Source organism: Doryrhamphus excisus, chromosome 6, assembly GCF_030265055.1.
Source record: "Doryrhamphus excisus isolate RoL2022-K1 chromosome 6, RoL_Dexc_1.0, whole genome shotgun sequence".
NCBI lineage: Eukaryota > Metazoa > Chordata > Actinopteri > Syngnathiformes > Syngnathidae > Doryrhamphus > Doryrhamphus excisus.
Window position 1 is genome coordinate 5,703,715 of NC_080471.1, and position 20,935 is coordinate 5,724,649.

Consider the following 20,935-nt stretch of genomic DNA (forward strand, 5'->3'; position numbering starts at 1 on the left):
TATACGGAAAAAATATTTCTGATACACAACAGTGTGAATGCTGAAAGATCAGCATTCATCTTGATAAAAATGACCGCAAAAAAATAGCACTAGTGTGTATGCTCATGTCTCAGCATGCATGACAATTCTAAATATTGTTTTGATGGTCAACAGTATTAGAGTGAATGCTGCTCTCTCAGCATTCACTCGAAGAAAGAAGTCCATGTCATTATTTTACGATGCTTTGACAGTTGCGTGGTCATTATCATGCCGTTTTGTGTAAACAATGTTTAATTCAATAAGTGAATGCTGAGAGACAAGTATCATAGAATTGTTGAATATATTTATGAATGCTGGTCTCTCATCATCTACGCTGAAGAAAAACACATTTTGTGCAGCGCAGCATTCGTGTGAATGCTCGTCTCTCAGCATTCACCGAATAGGACTATTTTGAGCCACGGGAGCATCTCAGTACAAAAGAGGTTGTGCGAATGCTGAGAGACAAACATTGACACGGTTACTAATCACATACTGGCCTTTTGTCTTGACTGTGGAGCAGTTCAAAGCTTCCCGTACGGGAAAAAGAAATCCTACATAGACAGAGAAAAAGAAAAGACATACTGGGTCTAATTTGATACATTGTTGTTTCTGCACAGACAACGCAGACTACACGGCTGTGTATGAAACAAGTGGGTCATGTTGCTTCTTCACTGTACAAAGAAAAATACACTAAAGGATGATGTCACCGACGGCTGCCCATGTCTCTGTGCTGTCATAGCCCTGTACAATGCTGCTTGAACATGATCACACAAGGCAGCACCGTAAAGAGGCTCACAGTGTAGAGCATGCAAGAAGACCGCCATTGACACACCATCACCACCGGTTCTTGTTGTCCCCCCTTTAGATACGCACCTGGTGTGGGCAAAGAAGAGGTTAGCCATCATGATGATGATGATTATGGGTTGTGATTCTTGCAGATGGCAGGCCGTGTGATGGATGGATGGATGGGGTGGGGGGGGGGGGGGTAGGAAACTGCGCCCCCATCTGATGGACAAAGATTAAGGGTGGGGTGGGAAAAAAACACATCCAAAACGCGTCTTCAGAACAAAACCAGTGATGAAAAAAAACGCATTTTGGCAACATTTCTATTGTAACCAATGGTTCAAATACATCACCTTGCACAATGGAGAACGCACACACACAACACACACATGCACGACAACACTAACAATAATGGCGGTTAACAAAAACAAAACCTGCAGTTCTTGGGAGAAAGGTCCAGTCGCGGTGGCGAGCGTCATGTTTTGGAATGGTGGGTCAATGCGCAGACGGCTTGGAAATGCTTTTTTAGAAAAAAAAAATTGACGTCAACGCCCCCCTCCTCCGTACTAGTGGTGCAACGGCGCCATCTAGTGGAATAGTATACACTTGCACGATCAAAATGTGACTTCTGCAGCCATGTTTAATGGTATGTGGAATGGTGTGCAACTGTTCTGCTTCAGTTGTTTCTTATAGTTTGGCTGCCCTATTTACCTTCATGAGAGTTGCATAATATCTGACAAGAATGGTACACCACCGCAAATACAATAGATACTGATAAGAGAGGAACAATACATATATACATATACATGTCAATATAAAAAGGCCAACCACAGCACCAAACAGAAATCAAAATAATTTAATAAATTATTCCAAATTTGTTCCAACTCCTGCATCAGTGGCAACATAATGGAATGCCCTCGGCGCCCCCCCCCCCCCACCCCCCAAAGTCAAGTATGGTACTATGAACACCTTCACAAATATGTATCTCCATCCCTCCTCACCAGGATGAAATGACCGGGCCCCGAAATAACGTAATAATATTGAGACATCTGCAGCTTGTACCTGCAATACAGCTTCAAATTAAAAGCACTGGCCAGTGAATTTGAGCGTGATGATGCATGCACAAAGATAAATTCCTATACTGTATCCCGTCAGCAAAGAAAAATATATATTTCTTATACCCTGTTGGTTTACATATGCCATGAATGGGTTTCATGTTTATCTTAGTAATATTTTAAGACTGTGCTCAAAAGATATTTTTCTCTATACAGTAGAGCCCCACCAATTTATGGTTCAGTATTTGCTCCCCCAGATATTTTCCTCTGTTTAAATTGTTCCTTAATAGAAGGGGGATGTTTTTTGTGTTGCATAGTGCTGCACTATGAATCCAGCAGAGGGCGCTGTCTCACAAGTGAATTCACTCGATATTTTCCAGTAGGAAGATATTTTGACAAAACTAAATGCATGTTTTGTAAGTATGTTGCATTTTGTAACATCCACGCAAATAGTGGGGATCTAATGTACTTTAAAAGACCATATTGTTTTTACTATTTATAATAAAATCTATAAAAAAATGTGTTTCAAGTTGGCTGCAGTTTGTTTGTAGTTTGATCACGATGTGATGTAGAGTTGTGGAACAGCGGGTTTTCAAAGTGTGAGGTGAAGAAGCTCCATTTGATTTGTTTACTTCCTTCATTGAGAGTGGAAACAGAGTCTGTGGGCAGTGCAAGATTCCACAAAAAAATACTAAAATCTATTTTTTTCTGTAATTAGTATGGGAAGCCCCAGCCTGTAAAGTTTTACCTTCCTTGACAGGAAGCTTCACTACGCAAACCTTTGAAAACCCCTGACGGCAACGATTGATAATGTGCATACCGGTACTGAAATTTGAGGATACATTTTTGGAACTTTTGCAACAAACTTGGATTATATCTGGTAGCACCACTGGCCACAACAGCGCTCAAACCTCTCAGGGTGGATCTCACACGTCCTTATAGATGCTTCCACACTATTCTGCACTGAAACCTGTGAGGAGGTGGAGGTTTGTTTTGTATGGAATGGGAGGCAGAAGATCCTTTGTCTTCTCCATCTGGCAGGTTGTTCTATTATAGGATCTCCAAGTCTACGTGGCGGACCTCTGGGTTGCGTTCCTGTTGGAAGAAGAAGAGTGATATGACCAGAAGAAATATCATTTTAAACAGGATTTTTTTTTTTAAGGTTAGTTTTGTTACCTTGAGTTCTTTCTCCAAACGGTCCACCTCAGCACCTAGCGTGTCGATGATGTTCTCACCGTGTTTGAGCATGAAGTTCTCCAGATCTTCGGGTGTCTTCACCTGCTGAATGTCCTACAGAGAAAAAACGAGTGTTTATTTTGGATGATACATCAAGGAAATACAACAAATGACATGCAAGACCTACAATGAGGATTTGGTCAATGTCCTGCTTTTCCAAATAAGAGCGAGTGACCACTCGGCCATCAAAGTCGACTTCCGCCTTAAAGCGTACTTTGCTCAGTCCCATGTCAGTGGCCTTCACGTCGTGGATGGCTCTGCTCATGACACACACCAACACAAAAGCATAAAATGGAGTCCTCAAGACCCTGTGTGAGGAAAACGCTCATATGCTGACCTCACAGCTGGGTCGTTTTCTAAGAACTCTGTCAGTTTCTGGACACGCTCGGCCTGTATGGAGCGCCCCAGCAGTGCCTCTGTGTTTGTGTAGATGAGGAAGGCCGAGACGGTGCCGAGCAGCGTTCCCACTCCCAACGAGCCCAGGCTGTCGTAGTAAGGGTTACCTACGTGGGTAAACAATTGCTTATCAACTCGAGAGGGTCATTCAGAAGATAAATAGTATCAACCAAAAGCAAGAGCTGGAGATACTTGAGATACTTCAATTGAACGATACTCTGGTCCTTACTGGACGTATCAGGAATAAACAAACTACCATTCTTTTTTGTAACATACTGTGTTACTACAGGGAGAAGGACCTCCTGCTTACCTGTGAGTGAGGTCAGTCCCATGCAGCCTGCAGCCAAAATGACCCCCAGCACAGCAGCGGTATCCTCAAGCAGCACTACGTTTGTGCTAGGGTCTCGACTCTGCATCACTGCACACAACCGTACCACCATTACATACATTCAGTGGCTTGGGGAGACTGCTTAGGTCTTTGTCAGAATTGGGATGGAAAAATGTACATTTCATAGGTATAACATCGGCTACACATTGTGTGAATTACTTTATGGCCTAGAGCTTCAACTTTTTTTTTTTTTTTTTTTTTTTTTTTTTTAATCGGAGCACATCCTGCTGTCTGTTCAAGGATAGCGGGCACAGTAGGAGGCTATCTGTAACCTGGGGTTAGGGACAGTGTCGGAGGAGGTCATTCTTTGATCACAGGACGGGACATCAGAAGGTCCCACCAAATGGTTGACCTCCCAGTCAGGAGGTTATCTAGCCTGGGTGAGACAAACCATGCCAGAAGAAGAATGGGTGTGTAGGCTAACCCCCATACATGAGGGCGGCATCGGGGGAGTGACAAGAATTTCTCCTTTCTCTTGTAATGTATTTATTTGCATGCTATGGAGTATAAGAGTTCCCACAGGCCACTCTTGGCCAGACACCTACAGACCGCCATTTGTTTTGCAAAGGTAAAACAACTAAATGTATTCTATTCTACATGAGAAATTTGCCTAATGTGTAAAAAAGTGTTTGCCCCCCTTCCAGATTTCTTATTTTAAGTTTGTCACACCCCTGTGATTGGCTGGCGACCAGCCCAGGGTGTACCCCGCCTCTCGCCCGAAGACAGCTGGGATAGGCTCCAGCACCCCCCGCAACCCTCGTGAGGAAAAGTGGTAGAAAATGAATAAACAAATGAAAGTTTGTCACACACAAATTTAAATATTGTGACAACACAACTGAACATAAAATGTAGTTTTTAAGTGAAACTTAATCTTTAAGGGAGGAGAAATCCATGCCTACACAGCCCTGTGTGAAAAATCCCCCCTGCCTAAAACAAAAAAGGAGATTTAAAAAAAATCCATCAATCTCTGCCATTATTGCTTGGCCTTGGTGGCGATATATACGCATACATTTTCCAATCAAAGATGCATTGTGAGCGACAGCAGGAAACTACTCACATGACACTTGATGCTTGAATATCTCAAATGTACATACCATATTCATAAAATGAGAGTCCATGTTGGTGGGCGCTTCTCTTGATCTCATTGATTGCAACAAGTAGTGTGGCTGGAGGATAAAAAAAAGGCAATATAGCGTAAGTAGTGCAGCAATCTGAAGGGCTGTGTGTAAATGAAATAAATAAGACCTACCTCCTTCAGACACCAGTGAACCTGCCAAAATGCAGTATGCCTGCCACAAAACAACGGATGGAGTTGTATTTAACTTCATATACTGTATATATTGTACAATAGGAGGGGGGGGCAGACTCACCCATAGTAAGGACTCAATGGGTGCTGGGTGCAGCAATCCCATGATGCCATGGTACCAGGAGAGGCCAGCGCCCATCATAAAAATACCCACACCGCTGATGAGGGAGGCGATGTAGCGCATGTTGGAGAAGCCATAGCTGATGGAGAAAGACCATAGTTTGATTTTATTTCTTTAACTTTGGTGCTTTGGGGTTTGCTCAAGATAAACAGGAAATGAAAAGTCATACGGGTGCACTGCATCTGGGTTGCGGATAGACTGGCTAATACCCAAAGCCAGCAGCGCCTGATTGCAGGTGTCGGCCAAGGAGTGGATGGCCTCGGAGAACATGCTGGCCGAGCCAGTGTAAACCCACGCCAGTAGCTTGAAAAAGAAGTTCAGTCCATTTCTGTAGACAAAGAATAGCAGGAGGTTAAACCAGACAGGTAGATAGGGAGTAGTCTGTTATTTTGAGTGAGTCATTCAGAAGGCCGTAATCTCCAGAAGAGTGTCTTTATGCATGTTCTCATTGTAGGGAATGTCTTCACGTGACTGCTTGTGAACTCTAACGCAATTATCGTAATTAAGTCGCACATAGAGGCTCATGTGACACAAAATTCAGTCTTTTTTTTTTTTGTTACAATGGATGAGCTACTCCACCCTCGGCCATCTCTGTGTGGAGTTTGCATGTTCTCCCCGTGCATGCGTGGGTTTTCTCCGGGTACTCCGGTTTCCTCCCACATTCCAAAAACATGCTAGGTTAATTGGCCACTCCAAATTGTCCATAGGTATGAATGTGAGTGTGAATGGTTGTTTGTCTATATGTGCCCTGTGATTGGCTGGCCACCAGTCCAGGGTGTACCCCGCCTCTCGGCCGAAGACAGCTGGGATAGGCTCCAGCACCCCCGCAACCGTCGTGAGGAAAAAGCGGTAGAAAATGAATGAATGAATGAGCTACTCTAGCTTCAAAAGTCTGAATTATACTTAAAAATATGCTTTTTTTATACTTAAAAGACATGCTATATTGTAATTCCATATCATACAAACACAGATTTCAATATGGAACAAGTTGAAGAAATAACTTTGAAAGACATATCGATGTGCCTAACTCTGTAGTGTTGACGTGTCGAACTGCAAAATGAGAACTTACATGCAAATGGCGACCATGACCACTTTACCCGGCCCTTGGAGAAACGTCGTCCTCTGGCCTGACCGTGGCTTTAAGAGAACAGGGCACAAAAAATGAGCTGTGGAATTACTAACAAGACGCTTCAAAAACAGTTTAGTGGTAGAAGTGAATTGCATCATAATGAGAGCTGTGCCCCCCTCATGTCACCGAATAAGGATACCAAAATATTACACACAGAGGCAATCATTTGTAGGACAATTATTGTCATTGTGACAAGCCAAGTACAACACATCAAGAGGCTCACCTTTGTGTTCCCCCAAAAATCTTTGTATTCCTTCAACAGCTGCTGACTGCGAAAGATATCTGTAGGTCAACATAGAGAGAAACATTTATTCATTTTCTATCCTCACGATGGGCGCGGGCGTGCTGGAGCCTATCCCAGTTGTCTTCTCAGAGGCGGGGTACACCCTGGACTGGTGGCCAGCCAATCACAGGACAAACCACACTCACACTTATACCTATGGACAATTTGGAGTGGCCAATTAACGTCAATTGAACTCGGGTCTGCTCGCTAACCACTCGGCTGCCGTGCAGCCAGGAGACAAACAATGATTGTTAATGTTACTGAGTATCATTATGGAATCATCCATGGTGCGTTATTACATTTAAAACACATTGCATCCATACTTTTCTAATGAGTAAATTGGTCAAGCATGTCAATAATAATAATATGCATAACATGCATAACAAAATAAAGTGTACATTGGTTATCAAAAGCAAATGACAGCATACAGGAAGTGAACACCTACTTTCTTGGTACTCTCGCTCCACCTCCTTGCGGAGATTTCTCTCCCTGGTGAGAGCTTCCTGGCTTCCCCACACATCCAGAGCTCTAATGGGCCGAGAGAGAAACAAATCAAATCAATGAAAAGGACATTTGAGTGAATGGCTAAGTGTGTTTACACTGACTTTGCCTCCACATCTGAGCGCAGGAACACGGTGAAGGCCTCTGTGTCATCATGGGGGCTGCGCCTTCGGATTTTGCGCAGCTGCTCCAGGTCACTGAAAGTGCACACAGAGGAAACGCTCGTGTGAGATGGTGCTGCTTCTTGTTAGCTAATCACAGCAGCACGGTTACTTATTAACGGAAGCATGCACAACGGCAAAGTAGTAGCATTGAAGGGATACCTCGGTTTGAGACAGAACTCATTCATGGCTCTAACGGCTGTGATGAAGTTGTTCTGGGTGTACTTGGTTCCATATTCACGCTTTTTCAGGACGGCCCTGACTGGATGCAGCAGAAACATCAGGGAGGTTTATGTTTACATCATGAAAAGAGGGTGGGAATCTATCATGCTGCACAACTGGCACAGATTCAAACGGTTCTGCCTTGGCGGAAGTCTACTGAGTGCTACTTGTGTTAATGGTTTGTCCCAAGCACTAAATAGAAAAAATTATGCTTCGCACCAGTATATATTCGTATACGTATAATACAAATTGTATCACGCAACATAAAGGTTAGGTCATGTTTATGTATGTTTCTTAGAACCTTGTTTAAAAAAGTGGTCGTGCATGACTTTACCTTTCACTTGTATTGTTTCAAGTTTGGTTAGCCCCTTAAGTGGTGAACCTATGAGAGAAACATTTATCACACAAATAGAAGGACGCTATTGAAAAAAAGAGAAGTTGTGCACATAAAATGATGGCAATGTTAAGTAAAGTTCATCACCTGCTGTCGGTGTGCCAGATTTTGCAGTCGCCTTTTCAGTTGTGTCCGATGGAGATTTTGGTGGCTCGTCTTTGCCGTTTCCAGAGGTGGAGTAGTATTGGACTTTGCCTGCAATCAGTGAGGCGACGCGGCAGTCCGGGGGGCTAAACCAGAAGCTAAATGCATTTCCAGTTTGCCAACCTTCCAGACCGAAAGAGTAAAACCAACAATAATTCAACAAAGCTGAGCTAACACACTCCTTAACTAACTCTTAACAGTGGGGGGAAGGGTGGAATAACAAATGCTGCAGCGTTGACAGAACATCACAAAACCATCATCAGACTGGTTGTCACAGATGTCATCTTATGGTCAACGGGCTGCAGGGAGGCCCTTCATTTGGGTTGACAATTGCCCTATGTCTTTACGCATAACCTTCAGGAGATTTCAGTGTTTCCGCTCCCATATTAGCCTAACAAAGTTTATTTTAAACATGTCATTTAAAGTCGCATTTATTTTATAGAATAGGTGTATAATTGCTTGATAAAAAATATATTAACTCGGTCTGTCAAATGATTTAATTATTAATCAGTCTTCAAATTAATCAGAATTAATCACCGTTTGCCACTGTGTGAAATATGCCAATTTTTGCTGCATTTTATGAACAGAAAAAATAAATGACAGGACAGGATTATAGCGTACATATTTCTACGTTAAATATTCATTTTCTACCGCTTATCCTCACGAGAGTCGCGGGGGTGCTGGAGCCTATCCCAGCTGTCTTCGGGCAAGAGGCGGGGTACACTCTGGACTGGTGGCCAGCCAATCACAGGGTACATATCAACAAACAACCATTCACACTCACATTCATACCTATGGACAATTTGGAGTGGCCAGTTAACCTAGCATGTTTTTGGAATGTGGGAGGAAACCGGAGTACCCGGAGAAAACCCAAGCATGGACGGGGAGAACATGTAAACTCCACACAGAGATGGCCGAGGATGAAATCGAACTCGGGTCTCCAAGCCCTGCAGCCTATGTTAAATATGAACAGCTTAAAATCTATTGATTTTGCTTATGAAAAAAGTGACCCTGTATAACTGGCAAGGAGGTGTTGCATGACAGACATTGCATGACTCAGCAGTTTACTGTGCTGTAAACCAAGGGGACACATTGTTGTTTAAAAAATTCACTTTTAAATACATCACAGAAAATGATTTTTAAACACTTTTAAACTTTTGATCAGCCTGTTTAGGGTTAGGTTTCCCAAAAATGCACACGTTTTTTGGTTTCATTTTGCATGTTCATGCTCTACTTCCATCCATTCCATCCAACGGTGCAAAAAGCACATCTTTTTAAATTCTCCCCGGTCTTAAGATTTGGAGTGCATCTTTCCTAAGCTGGTGTTGGACCTCACCGAGACACTGGGGCTGGGGAAAGCTCGCCTTGTGCCGCCAGGAGACCCTGCAGAAGACCTGCCACGGTCTGTGGGCCAGGCTGGGGAACATCCTGGCTGGAGCCGGGCTCGGACGCTACGGACGTAGAGGAGCTGGCAAAGTGACAGAGATTCCGGGTTAGATATGCTAGCAGAACCGCATGACAACTTAACCTCATTCAAACAGATTAACTCTTCCAAGTCCTCGCCACTGGAGGCATGACAACCGCCGAAGAAGCTAAACCGGTCATACACACTAATAAAAACGTACTATCAATACGTATTTTGACCAATTATGATGACGTCAACAAATCCCTTCATCGATGAGCTAGCGCTGTTATTTCACAAAGTTAGCTAGCGCCATAAGCTAACAGAAAGAACGTAATGTTAACCAATTTAATCGACACACAGATTCAAACTAAGCAAACTCGCGGCTGTAATCGTTCAAGATACTCCATAAAAAGTCGTACCTTACTCCGGTGAAGTTTGTTCTGCATAGTCTGTGTCCATTTTGCGAATCTATGGACAACAAGCGGCGACTCCGGCGAATGCTACAAACACAATGAACACGTGACCCGTGACGCTAATCTTTTGGTGGGGGTGAGAGCGGCATGTCGTGAGGACCAAAAGTCTCGTGAAATCCCACTTATCGCGATATTTAGTACTAGCGTCATACCTGCGTACTCAAACATATATACGTAAAAAGCGTTCAACTGAAACGAATAAGCATTCGACATATTGTGGATTTAAATAACTGAATTATTTATCTCGTGTATATAGATTAGATTAGATTAGATTAGAACTTTATTGTTATTGCTCATGTCACTTGTACAGGGCAACAAAATGCAGTTAGCATCCAACCAGAAGTGCAATTTTAGTAGTAAGTAAATGTAGAAATAGAATAGAGCTGTAAATGGACAGATCTATGTACAAACTATAACAGGCTGTGACTATAATACAGTGAGGATATATACAGGGATATAAATGACTATAATATGGCTATTGCAGATTATACAATATAAACAGTATGCACAGTATGGATGTGACAATATATAATAACAGTATAGGTCCTATATTCTATATATTTTCCTCACTGTACAATGTTTTTCTCAGTATGTACTCAAATAATCCGGCTGTTATTACAGATTATTTTATTTTCCTAGTAGAAAAAAAGTTTGCTTCCCCCTATTCCTTTTCAAACGTGTACATGTGATGTACTTAATGTAACTTTGTTAAGCATGTTGGAAATAAGTAGATCAAATATATCCTATGCCATATTAAACCATTACAACACAGCAAAAAAGCAAACAAAACACACAACACACATACATGCACAATAAAAGCAACAGAATCCCAACAACAGGTATGAAAACAGAATGCATGTTTATTTTTCAGTGCAGTGTTGTACGCCCTCATTGCTGTCTTTTGAGGGAGTGTTTTGACAAATGACTGACAACATAATACAATAAGATTGAGGTCTTTGGACTTGCCATCCAGATGCATCACTTCCATTTCACACCAATTATTAAAATAGAATCATTATAATTATATCACTCAGTCATCATGACCTACAGTACAATTTCAGAAAGCCACATCTCAGTTGTGTTCCATTTGGGTCAGCGTATGGTTTTATAAAGCAAATCTTCATACTAGGCTATAATCTTTGGTGATGGTATCTTGTGTCCTCTTAACGCATGGTAACAAGCTCCTCTGAAGAGGTGGGGTGAATGGCGACTGTCTTGTCAAAGTCCGCTTTGGTAGCACCGAGTTTGACGGCCACAGCGAAGCCTTGCAGCATCTCGTCACAGCCCAGACCCTGCATGTGCAGACCCACCACCTGAGGAGTAAAAACAATGCTGTAAGCTTTTAGATGTACCCCGAATAGAGAAGTAGGAAACATTTTTTAAAAAGCGGACACGGAAGGCTACCGTTTCCTCCTTGCCAGCACACACTAGCTTCATAATGCACGGGCTCTTGCGGCTGGTGATGGCATGGTAGAGTGACGTGAAGGACGTCTTGTAGACCTTCACGTTCTCCTTGCCTCTGGCTATGATGGCCTCCTCTGTAGGAATAAAACAAACGGGAGTAAGGGTGGATGTGGGAAACATCGGACGGATCTTCAGCCAGCTTACCTTCTGTGAGGCCCACGGTGCCAATAGGCGGGTGGCTGAACACCACCGTGGGAATATTCGAGTAGTCCAACTTGGAGTCCTTCTTGCCCTCAAACAGTCTGTGCGCTAGCTTCCTGCCTGCAGCGATGGCAACTGACAAGACACGAAACATTCATTCATTTTATACCGCTTATCCTCATGAAGGTCGCGGGGGTGCTGGAGCCTATCCCAGCTGTCTTCAGGTGAGAGGCGGGGTACACCCCAGACTGGTGGCCAGCCAATCACAGGGCACATATAGACAAACAACCATTCACACTCCTCTTGCAGCTTGACGCCTTGCTTTAATTGGAATGGATTGTTTGTTCACCTGGTGTGTGAAGGCTTGTCTAGACACACACACACACACAGATGCTAGATGCTGCTAAACCACCAATTTCAAACAATTTCTCCCACAGGAAGGAATGGAAATACAAGTACAGTAATTTGCTTCAGTGTCAAACTGGCCATCGTAGTATAGAACTGTACAGGAAATGTTTCACAGAACATTTACGCAAGTGTAAAACAAAGTTAACCACTGTTCATGTTTACATGTAAAAACCAGAACATTTCTGGTCCTGGCCACCCCCATGTTGGGGGGACCATCTTGACAAAAATGCACTGTGGTGAAGAACATTAGTTCAGTCTAATTGGCATTTCACTGCAGCACACAACTTTCCGTGGGACAGCAGAAGAGAGCTGCCTATTTTGATGAGATACATAAAACTGTATCTTGCTTGAACTGAAAGCGGTAGGTAAGTTTTCCATCATTTCTTTGGTCGTTCCGGTCAGGTTTTCTCATAGTAAGTTGACTTTGACTTTTCTGAAGCGTGATTGCGTTCGTTCGTTTGTTCGTTTGTGCGTGCGTGCGTTCGTTCTCTACCGCTTTTTCCTCACGAGGGTCGCGGTGGTGGCCAGCCAATCCCAGGGCACATATAGACAAACAACCATTCACACTCACATTCATACCTATGGACAATTTGGAGTGGCCAATTAACCTAGCATGTTTTTGGAATGTGGGAGGAAACCGGAGTACCCGGCGAAAACACATGCATGCACGAGGAGAACATGCAAACTCCACACAGAGATGACCGAGGGTGGAATTGAACGAGGGTATCCTAGCTGTGAGGCCTGCAAGAACCGCTGTGCAACCCGACAGCACTACATATATGTGCTAAATTTAGATCAGAAATATACACAATGAAATATGCATATTTGTGGACGAACAATAGGATGTATTCAACCACAAATTACTATATCGTGGAAGTCTGTGATAGAGTGATGAATATATTTACTCAAAAACAAACTCCACACAGAGATGGCCGAGGGTGGGGACACGAAACGGTCATGTGAAAAAATTAGAACACCCTTCTACTTCTGAACCCCTGCACAGAAATGAGTGAAAACATGCTCCCCTACTATATTACCTGTGCGTTTTATGACAAATACACCCATAATTGGGATGGACATGAAATGAACACCCACTGTAACTTTAGGACAGGGGTCTCAAACACGCGGACACTAGTTTGAGGCCCCCGCCTTGATATGAAAGTTTAATGTTAGTGCGGCCCGCGCAAGTTTGATATGGATGCTGTATGGTATCATGTACCCAGAAAAAATTATTACCTTTGATTAATGTTCATGTTAAAGGTTAAATAACTGTTAATAGTTATCCTCCCTATCCGTGTGGAAGTGGTAAGTTTTTGGCTATTTAAGTTTAAAGGCAATAACTTGAAGGCTACCGTTTAGGTCGCTAGCTCTCTAGTTTGCGAGTTAGCATGTGTCTCAAGACCCTGCAGTTGCGCAATATGTTGTAAATAAAAAGAGTATAAATGTGACTATAGTCGTGTTTTGTCATGTCTACAGGGCTCTAATAATGCTTTGTTCATTTTAATCTGAAAAAAATAATTTGTCTACCCACCAACTATATGTGGTTTCTTAAGTTTTTATTATTTGCCGTTTTATTATTATTATTATATTTATTTATTACTGATTGATTTTCTTTATTCTTGATTTGTTTATTTATTTTTCATCTTATTTTGTGTAGAAAAATAAAAAGTAAGATATTTGAGAACGGTGGAATGTTTTATCAGAGCTTTTATTGTAGAAAATTGGAACCAAAGCAAAGTTTTTTACATTTTTTTGTTTTTAATAAATGCGTTTTTTTGGGGTTTTTTTTGGAAAACCTGATGCGGCCCAGTCTCACCCAGACCCGAGCTCCAGTGGCCCCCAAGTAAATTTAGTTTGAGACCCCTGCTTTAGGGTGCTTAGCCGAATTGTCACAAAAAAACAAAACATACCATTAGGGACACATGTGTGTAAAGTTTGAGCAAGATTGGTCAAAAAAACATGTAAAATTGTTGTACTTACTATATTTGATATAGTATAAAATATTTGTATTACATGTATGCTGGCAATATCTGAACGTGGGTAACAGTATAGTATTTATAACTAATACACAGCAATGTGATTTCACAGGCTGATTGTTTTTGAAGTAAAACCCCCCTTGGTACAATAGATGATGTGACTGAATGAAATACGTAGACCTCATTTGACCAAGCAACTCTGGGTGGAGGGCATGTTGTCTTATCTCACACCACACCCCCATTCCAGATAAGCTGTAAATACAGCATCTATTACTCCACTTCATATTGTATTGATACACTTGAAGGCACATCTTACCGGGTGTGAGAAGCGCTTTGCCACAAACATCTCCCACTGCGTAGATTCCTGGTCGACTCGTGTTCTGGTACTCGTCCACCACAATGTGGCCTCTGTCATCCGTGTCCACACCCTAACACACACAGAAGGCATACACATTTACATTACAGTACGCTAATAAGAGCTGTAATTCAAGATAAATGATCTAATCTAACTAAATCTTTATTACCATAGTTGTAGCTACACAACATCTTGGTTATATTAGCGACACGAGAAGGACTTTGTCATCAAACAAGAGCAATGTGGGAACCTTCTGTTAATGGGCAATCCAACAGCAGCTAGCTTACCTTTCTCAATGAACCATAAATAGAAGAAACACAGCTCTGCGACTAAAAACACACACTCAATGCCCTTTTAATCCGTTATTACACTGGCTTTACACGCTGAGCTAGCACAAGCATTTCCCATTCACGCTTTACTTCTGTGTATAAACATACAGACACACTGACAATTCCCTAACAACTGCAAAGAAAAAATGAAGGACAAAAAGACAGTTAATAGATAAGAAACAAGTCAGTCGATCCATATATTTCATACATTTTTCATATATATTTCATACGAACAATCAGGTTTAACACCGGCTGCCTGTGACGTCACAGTGAGGCTTGTGAGAAGTCACCGACTTCCTTATATGGGCATAAATATGGCCGTAAATTTTGGAATAGGTGCAGATCGGAAGATCTAGAAAGCTTTTTGCACGAGTTATCAGATTGTTACAGGTTTTATGATGGCGAGAGTTTGACCCTGGAAAAAGACGTCACAGTGAGGCTTGTGGGAAGTCACGGACTTCCTTATATGGGCATAAATATGGCCGTAAATTTTGGAATAGGTGCAGATCGGAAGATCTAGAAAGCGTTTTGCACGAGTTATCAGATTGTTACAGGTTTTATGATGCAGAGAGTTTGACCCTGGAAAAAGACGTCACAGTGAGGCTTGTGGGAATTTACCGACTTCCTTATATGGGCATAAATATGGCCGTAAATTTTGGAATAGGTGCAGATTGGAAGATCTAGAAAGCGTTTTGCACGAGTTATCAGATTGTTACAGGTTTTATGATGCAGAGAGTTTGACCCTGGAAAAAGACGTCACAGTGAGGCTTGTGGGAATTTACCGACTTCCTTATATGGGCATAAATATGGCCGTAAATTTTGGAATAGGTGCAGATTGGAAGATCTAGAAAGCTTTTTGCACGAGTTATCAGATTGTTACAGGTTTTATGATGGCGAGAGTTTGACCCTGGAAAAAGACGTCACAGTGAGGCTTGTGGGAAGTCACGGACTTCCTTATATGGGCATAAATATGGCCGTAAATTTTGGAATAGGTGCAGATCGGAAGATCTAGAAAGCTTTTTGCACGAGTTATCAGATTGTTACAGGTTTTATGATGGCGAGAGTTTGACCCTGGAAAAAGACGTCACAGTGAGGCTTGTGGGAAGTCACGGACTTCCTTATATGGGCATAAATATGGCCGTATATTTTGGAATAGGTGCAGATCGGAAGATCTAGAAAGCGTTTTGCACGAGTTATCAGATTGTTACAGGTTTTATGATGCAGAGAGTTTGACCCTGGAAAAAGACGTCACAGTGAGGCTTGTGGGAATTTACCGACTTCCTTATATGGGCATAAATATGGCCGTAAATTTTGGAATAGGTGCAGATTGGAAGATCTAGAAAGCGTTTTGCACGAGTTATCAGATTGTTACAGGTTTTATGATGCAGAGAGTTTGACCCTGGAAAAAGACGTCACAGTGAGGCTTGTGGGAATTTACCGACTTCCTTATATGGGCATAAATATGGCCGTAAATTTTGGAATAGGTGCAGATTGGAAGATCTAGAAAGCTTTTTGCACGAGTTATCAGATTGTTACAGGTTTTATGATGGCGAGAGTTTGACCCTGGAAAAAGACGTCACAGTGAGGCTTGTGGGAAGTCACGGACTTCCTTATATGGGCATAAATATGGCTGTAAATTTTGGAATAGGTGCAGATCGGAAGATCTAGAAAGCTTTTTGCACGAGTTATCAGATTGTTACAGGTTTTATCATGCAGAGAGTTTGACCCTGGAAAAAGACGTCACAATGAGGCTTGTGAGAAGTCACGACTTCCTTATATGGGCATGAATATGGCCATAAATTTTAGAATAGGTGCAGATCGGAAGATCTAGAAAGCTTTTTGCACGAGTTATCAGATTGTTACAGGTTTTATGATGGCGAGAGTTTGACCCTGGAACAAATTTTCAATTTTTTTCCATTAAAAATGTGTTCTCAATTTGGATTAGAGGAATACACCCAATAACATTTCAATAAGTCTGAACAATAATTTGACATGGTAGACATGAAACAGCTGGAATGAAGGTGATCAAAGCACAAAGGTCATGAGAGGACATACCAACTCGCCGATGTTCAGCCCAAACGTGTTGGGCTTCCTTCCGATAGCCCACAGAAGACAGTCCACCTCTTGAATTGTACTGATCTTCTCCTCGCCGTTACCCTTCTCCGGGTCTATGGTGGCGAGCGTCACTTCCAGCCCCGCGTCGGTTTTATGCACTGACTTCACCTGAGAGTTCTTCCACAAGTCGACGCCCGAGTTCTGCAGCTCTTTGGTGCAGTTTGTGCTGATGAAACTGTCAAAGTTCCTCAAAACCTACCATGACAATCTCTGGCCATCACTATATTTATTGGACACATCATAAGGTACGCATGCGCTATTTCAAGGTTTTCTCACTTCACTCTGTCGTATGATGAGGGAGGTTTTGGAGCCCAGGGTGGTAAGGATGCCCGCCATTTCCACAGCAATGTAGCCAGCACCCACGACGACACTACGTCTGTTGACAGAGAGGGGGGGGGGGGGGCTCAATAAAAAGTCACATTTTTAACATCAATCAATAACAGGACAGTTTCAATGAGCTTCTTACTTTGGAAGACTTTCAAGTTCAAAAAAGCCATCACTGGTGATGCCAAGACTTGCTCCTGTATTAAATTATATTTTAATAATTATTACTAGTACTTTTATAATAATTAGGAGAGTAAAAGAGGTCATGCATGCCCTTCACACAAAATCTGATTACTAATCAAATCATATTTATTTGTATAGCACTTTTCCTGCAAGGACATGCAACACAAAGTGCTTTACAGAATTAAAAACAATTACCACAATTAAAAAGCAAAACAAAGAAAGCCCCTCCCTCCCACCCTCCATACTAGACACACACACACCCACCCACACACACCCACAATCACACACAGTAGGGAGACATGGCATGACACTGAGGATCAAGGAAACGCCTCCTTTGGGGCCTGTCCACACTGGGAGGAGCCGCAGGCCGTGCCATCGGGGGACCAGCACCCGGGTCCCCTGACTCCCCCACATCAAAAGGGAGGAACCACAGTCGGCCGGGTCGAAGGGACCCAAGGACAGTACCCCCTCAGCAGACCCGACACAGCCCCCAGTGTGGAGGACCCCCCTACTAATTAGAACTCTGAGTAAATTTCTTACAAAGTCCGCACCTGGAACCTCGGCATCGCTCAACACAGAAGGCTCCCCTCCGGTGGCGATGAGGATGTGTGGCGCTGTGTACTTCCTGCCGCTTACCTCCACCGTGGGCTCAGGATCGCTAGTGAATCTGGCGTGACCTTCGATGGTTTGGATTTTTGCCTGTCGGAGAAGCAAATGCGTCTTGTTGAGGTTGGAGATACATACAGTATGTGGTGTTGGAAATGTCAATCAATGCCAGTCAGGCATAGTAACAGGTAGAACAATTCCAAAAGAAACCTGTGAGTCACCTGTTGCTATTTATATTATATTATATATTTTTATTATATATTATATTATTTAACAGACAAAGTCATTAGAGACTCAATGCAAAGATTTTTTTCTTACCTTGTCGAGATTGTTGCGATAAATGTGGTTCAGACGACGGACATAAGCATCCCGTTTTGTTTTCAGTGCTCTGAAAATAAAATGTGCCAAAAAAATCAAGGGTTGCATGAATGTTATTTTCTTTCTCGTCTATTAGAAAGGAGAATAAATCCGTTGAATGAATCACACGTAGGCACACCTTAAAAATTCCAGTCCAGCCTCTACTGTATGACATGTCACTGATCCCTATCTACTTTGTTTGGACCACTCCTTCCTGAGCCCTGCCTTTCTAAAAACTGTGACTTCAGTGCAGCATAAACAAGACATGACGTGGCAGAGTGGATGTTCTTAGCGCTACAAAGTCACTTACTCCCAGCTGAAACGAACGCTTCCAACCTCAAAGCCGTAGTCGGCGTGGTCGTGGAGGTACTCGGCGTGCACCGCTGCATTCCACATGACCTGCGGAGAAAAGAAAAGGAAAAAAGATGACTCTTATTTTGGTATAAAGTCATGGCATGGTGATTTTTCAATGAAGAGAAATGACAGAAACGCCTACCTTTTTTGGGACGCAGCCAACATTGACCTGGCAGAGAGGAAAATATTCTTAACACTAAATATATACAATAATATCTGCTACAACCACTATCATAAGTGTTTGCCTGCACAACAGGCAGGTTTCACTCCTGTATTTATTTTTCATTGCTGAAAATTCTGAATTATTTCCTTTCCTGGCAGGAAATTGTAACATGTTAAACAAAGGAAGTGAACAAACTATGCAAGACATGGAGAAGCTCTGCTTCCTCATTATATGATGCTCCGTAATGTAACTTTGTTAAACATATGGGAAATAAACTGAACCATATTTTGTCATTAATATTTGACACATGAAACAATTTCCATTGTGACTAAATGTGGAGGTTTAATAGAATTATGTTTTTTGGTTGAATGCAATAAGCAATGGTGGAGTGAAACTATAGGAGCAGTTTCCTCCAATTTATGCAACTTCCCTTCAGTTACACTATAATAGTGTGTACACATACACAACTTATATATGCAAGACTCTTCTATTTAGCAAATGCATAAATGCTTCCAAAAAACAATTCATTTTTATCCATCCATTCATCAATGCTTGTCCTGATTCTGGTCAAGGGAGCCTATCCCAGCTGAATTTTTGGGCCGCTCCAATGAAGATTACTGCCCAATAACCATTTTATAGCAGGGATGTCCCAACTTTTTCCACTAAGGCCCGCATACTGACAAATCAAAAGAGGGGTGTTGTGTTATCTTTGACAAATGATATTATTATTAGCTGGTGCATCTCAATAAATAAATAAAGAGCTCAGGAGGTTTTTCCTGTTCCCAAACTACCATGGCATCTACAGCAGTCGCTCCTGATCAAAGTCATGGGCACCCTGGGCTACAATATCAAGAAGTCCTTGTCCAATATACACCCTCAATCCAACCATCCCTAGCCCTTCTTTCTTCCATACTCTTCACCCCCATCAGCAACACCCTAATTGAGATGCGTGTATTGTCAGCAGTGTGAAGGGAGTTTGCTTTTAGGGTCTCGAAAAGCATAATATATATCATATAATATGCATTATTATGCGTCATGAAGTATAGTGTATGTATTGTGGAGAATTGTGCACATATACTGTATGCATAATATTGAATATTTAAGTATACATTGCACAACACAAGATAAGGAGCACACTAGTCATATGGGCACTGTAACAGAAGGGGACGTGATGAATATCTCCGTGCTTGTCTTTTACATACTTTACGGTATACCAGAGGCGTCCAGAGGCTCCAGGTGTCAGGTGTTTGAATTGTTACTCACGCAGGTACCTCCGAGTTTGTGACCCTCGATTACGGCGGCGGTGGCGCCCAGCTCCGCCGCCCTCCGTGCCCCGGCTAGACCCCCCGAGCCGCCGCCGATCACCAGAAAGTCGAACCGGGTCACCCCTGTTGTTGTTGTTGCCATGCTGCGACGGATCACCCGGAAATGCGAGGAAGGTCGATGTCTGATGACGGACGAGGGGTAGAAGACAATGAAGGGGGTTCGTGTACGAGTTAGGCGAGTTAACAGCGCCATAACCAGGAAGCTGACACGCGTGGGAGGATGAGTGGGAGGGTCAATGAAAAAAGCTGCACTGCTGTGTCATTATGAAATGCAACAATGGTGTGCAAATCCTAGAAAACGTGCCCACAATGGTCCCGGTGACACTCACTTTTCAACAACACGTGTGAACCACAGCGGCGACAGAACTTTAATAGTAATAACTACTCTTTATACAGTTTCATCAAGGTTTATGACTATTTAACATGTAAAAAATAACATCTAAACATACCTCGGCAGTGCGAGTGAAATGGACACCGTTTGAAGAACGCTGCTTATCTTCACAAAGAGCATATTTTCACCATTTTGTGCCTCACTGCATCAAGCTAGTGCGATAAAACAGCCGGTTTCACAAATTTAAATATGTTAAAAGAGCAATCCTGTGTTTGAAGGACACATTCGCGTTGCACTTACTAAAGTAAACAATACGATAGAGTTGTTCTTCCGGTAAAGGAAAGCTCGCAACCAATCAGGACGTTTAAGTCATTTTCGAAAGCAGCCGTAAGAACCCAGCGTAAGTCACGTCATTGTACACAAAACGTAGCGTACCTTACGTATAATTCCACAAAGAATAGCACCGGTGCTACGCTCAGTCTGCCTGCC

General features: G+C 42.5%; 2 protein-coding genes across 5 annotated transcripts; both read right to left on the minus strand.

Annotated features, from left to right (window-relative positions):
• Positions 1-1,713: 1,713 nt before the first annotated feature.
• Positions 1,714-10,110, minus strand: slc30a9 (solute carrier family 30 member 9). The gene is made up of 18 exons (XM_058076638.1): positions 9,962-10,110; positions 9,474-9,605; positions 8,081-8,260; positions 7,934-7,981; positions 7,540-7,639; positions 7,321-7,413; positions 7,161-7,243; positions 6,656-6,714; positions 6,373-6,440; positions 5,473-5,631; positions 5,247-5,382; positions 5,126-5,165; positions 4,971-5,042; positions 3,799-3,906; positions 3,430-3,595; positions 3,220-3,349; positions 3,033-3,146; positions 1,714-2,951 (listed from the first exon to the last, which is right to left on the minus strand). The coding sequence occupies exons 2-18, from the start codon at positions 9,562-9,564 to the stop codon at positions 2,907-2,909; spliced, it is 1,692 nt and encodes a 563-aa protein (XP_057932621.1). The 5' UTR covers positions 9,565-9,605; positions 9,962-10,110; the 3' UTR covers positions 1,714-2,906.
• A 738-nt stretch (positions 10,111-10,848) lies between these two features.
• gsr (glutathione reductase) lies at positions 10,849-20,822 on the minus strand. Of its 4 annotated transcripts, XM_058076644.1 has the most exons (14): positions 20,747-20,822; positions 20,565-20,658; positions 20,054-20,237; positions 18,770-18,796; positions 18,584-18,672; positions 18,235-18,304; positions 17,862-18,009; positions 17,270-17,324; positions 17,080-17,179; positions 16,744-16,998; positions 14,321-14,432; positions 11,624-11,755; positions 11,420-11,553; positions 10,849-11,328 (listed from the first exon to the last, which is right to left on the minus strand). In XM_058076644.1, the coding sequence occupies exons 2-14, from the start codon at positions 20,624-20,626 to the stop codon at positions 11,179-11,181; spliced, it is 1,518 nt and encodes a 505-aa protein (XP_057932627.1). In that variant the 5' UTR covers positions 20,627-20,658; positions 20,747-20,822; the 3' UTR covers positions 10,849-11,178. The 4 variants fall into 4 exon arrangements, with proteins under 4 accessions (XP_057932627.1, XP_057932626.1, XP_057932625.1 ...); XM_058076643.1 differs by having other exon boundaries at positions 20,565-20,810; XM_058076642.1 differs by lacking the exons at positions 20,565-20,658; positions 20,747-20,822 and having other exon boundaries at positions 20,054-20,472.
• Between the last annotated feature and the right edge of the window lie 113 nt (positions 20,823-20,935).

What these genes read in the sequence shown, in the direction of transcription:
- slc30a9 (XM_058076638.1), bottom strand. Translation starts at nt 9,564, where the DNA reads ATGTTCCCCAGCCTGGCCCACAGACCGTGGCAGGTCTTCTGCAGGGTC. An exon ending in TCCCCAGCCCCAGTGTCTCG is followed by an intron (nt 8,261 to 9,473) that starts GTGAGGTCCAAC and finishes TCGGTCTGGAAG; the next exon opens with GTTGGCAAACTGGAAATGCA. An exon ending in CCATTGAGTCCTTACTATGG is followed by an intron (nt 5,166 to 5,246) that starts GTGAGTCTGCCC and finishes GTTTTGTGGCAG; the next exon opens with GCATACTGCATTTTGGCAGG.
- gsr (XM_058076642.1), bottom strand. Translation starts at nt 20,308, where the DNA reads ATGGCGCTGTTAACTCGCCTAACTCGTACACGAACCCCCTTCATTGTC. An exon ending in ATCGCAACAATCTCGACAAG is followed by an intron (nt 18,010 to 18,234) that starts GTAAGAAAAAAA and finishes CTTCTCCGACAG; the next exon opens with GCAAAAATCCAAACCATCGA. An exon ending in CACCGTGGGCCTCACAGAAG is followed by an intron (nt 11,554 to 11,623) that starts GTAAGCTGGCTG and finishes TTATTCCTACAG; the next exon opens with AGGAGGCCATCATAGCCAGA.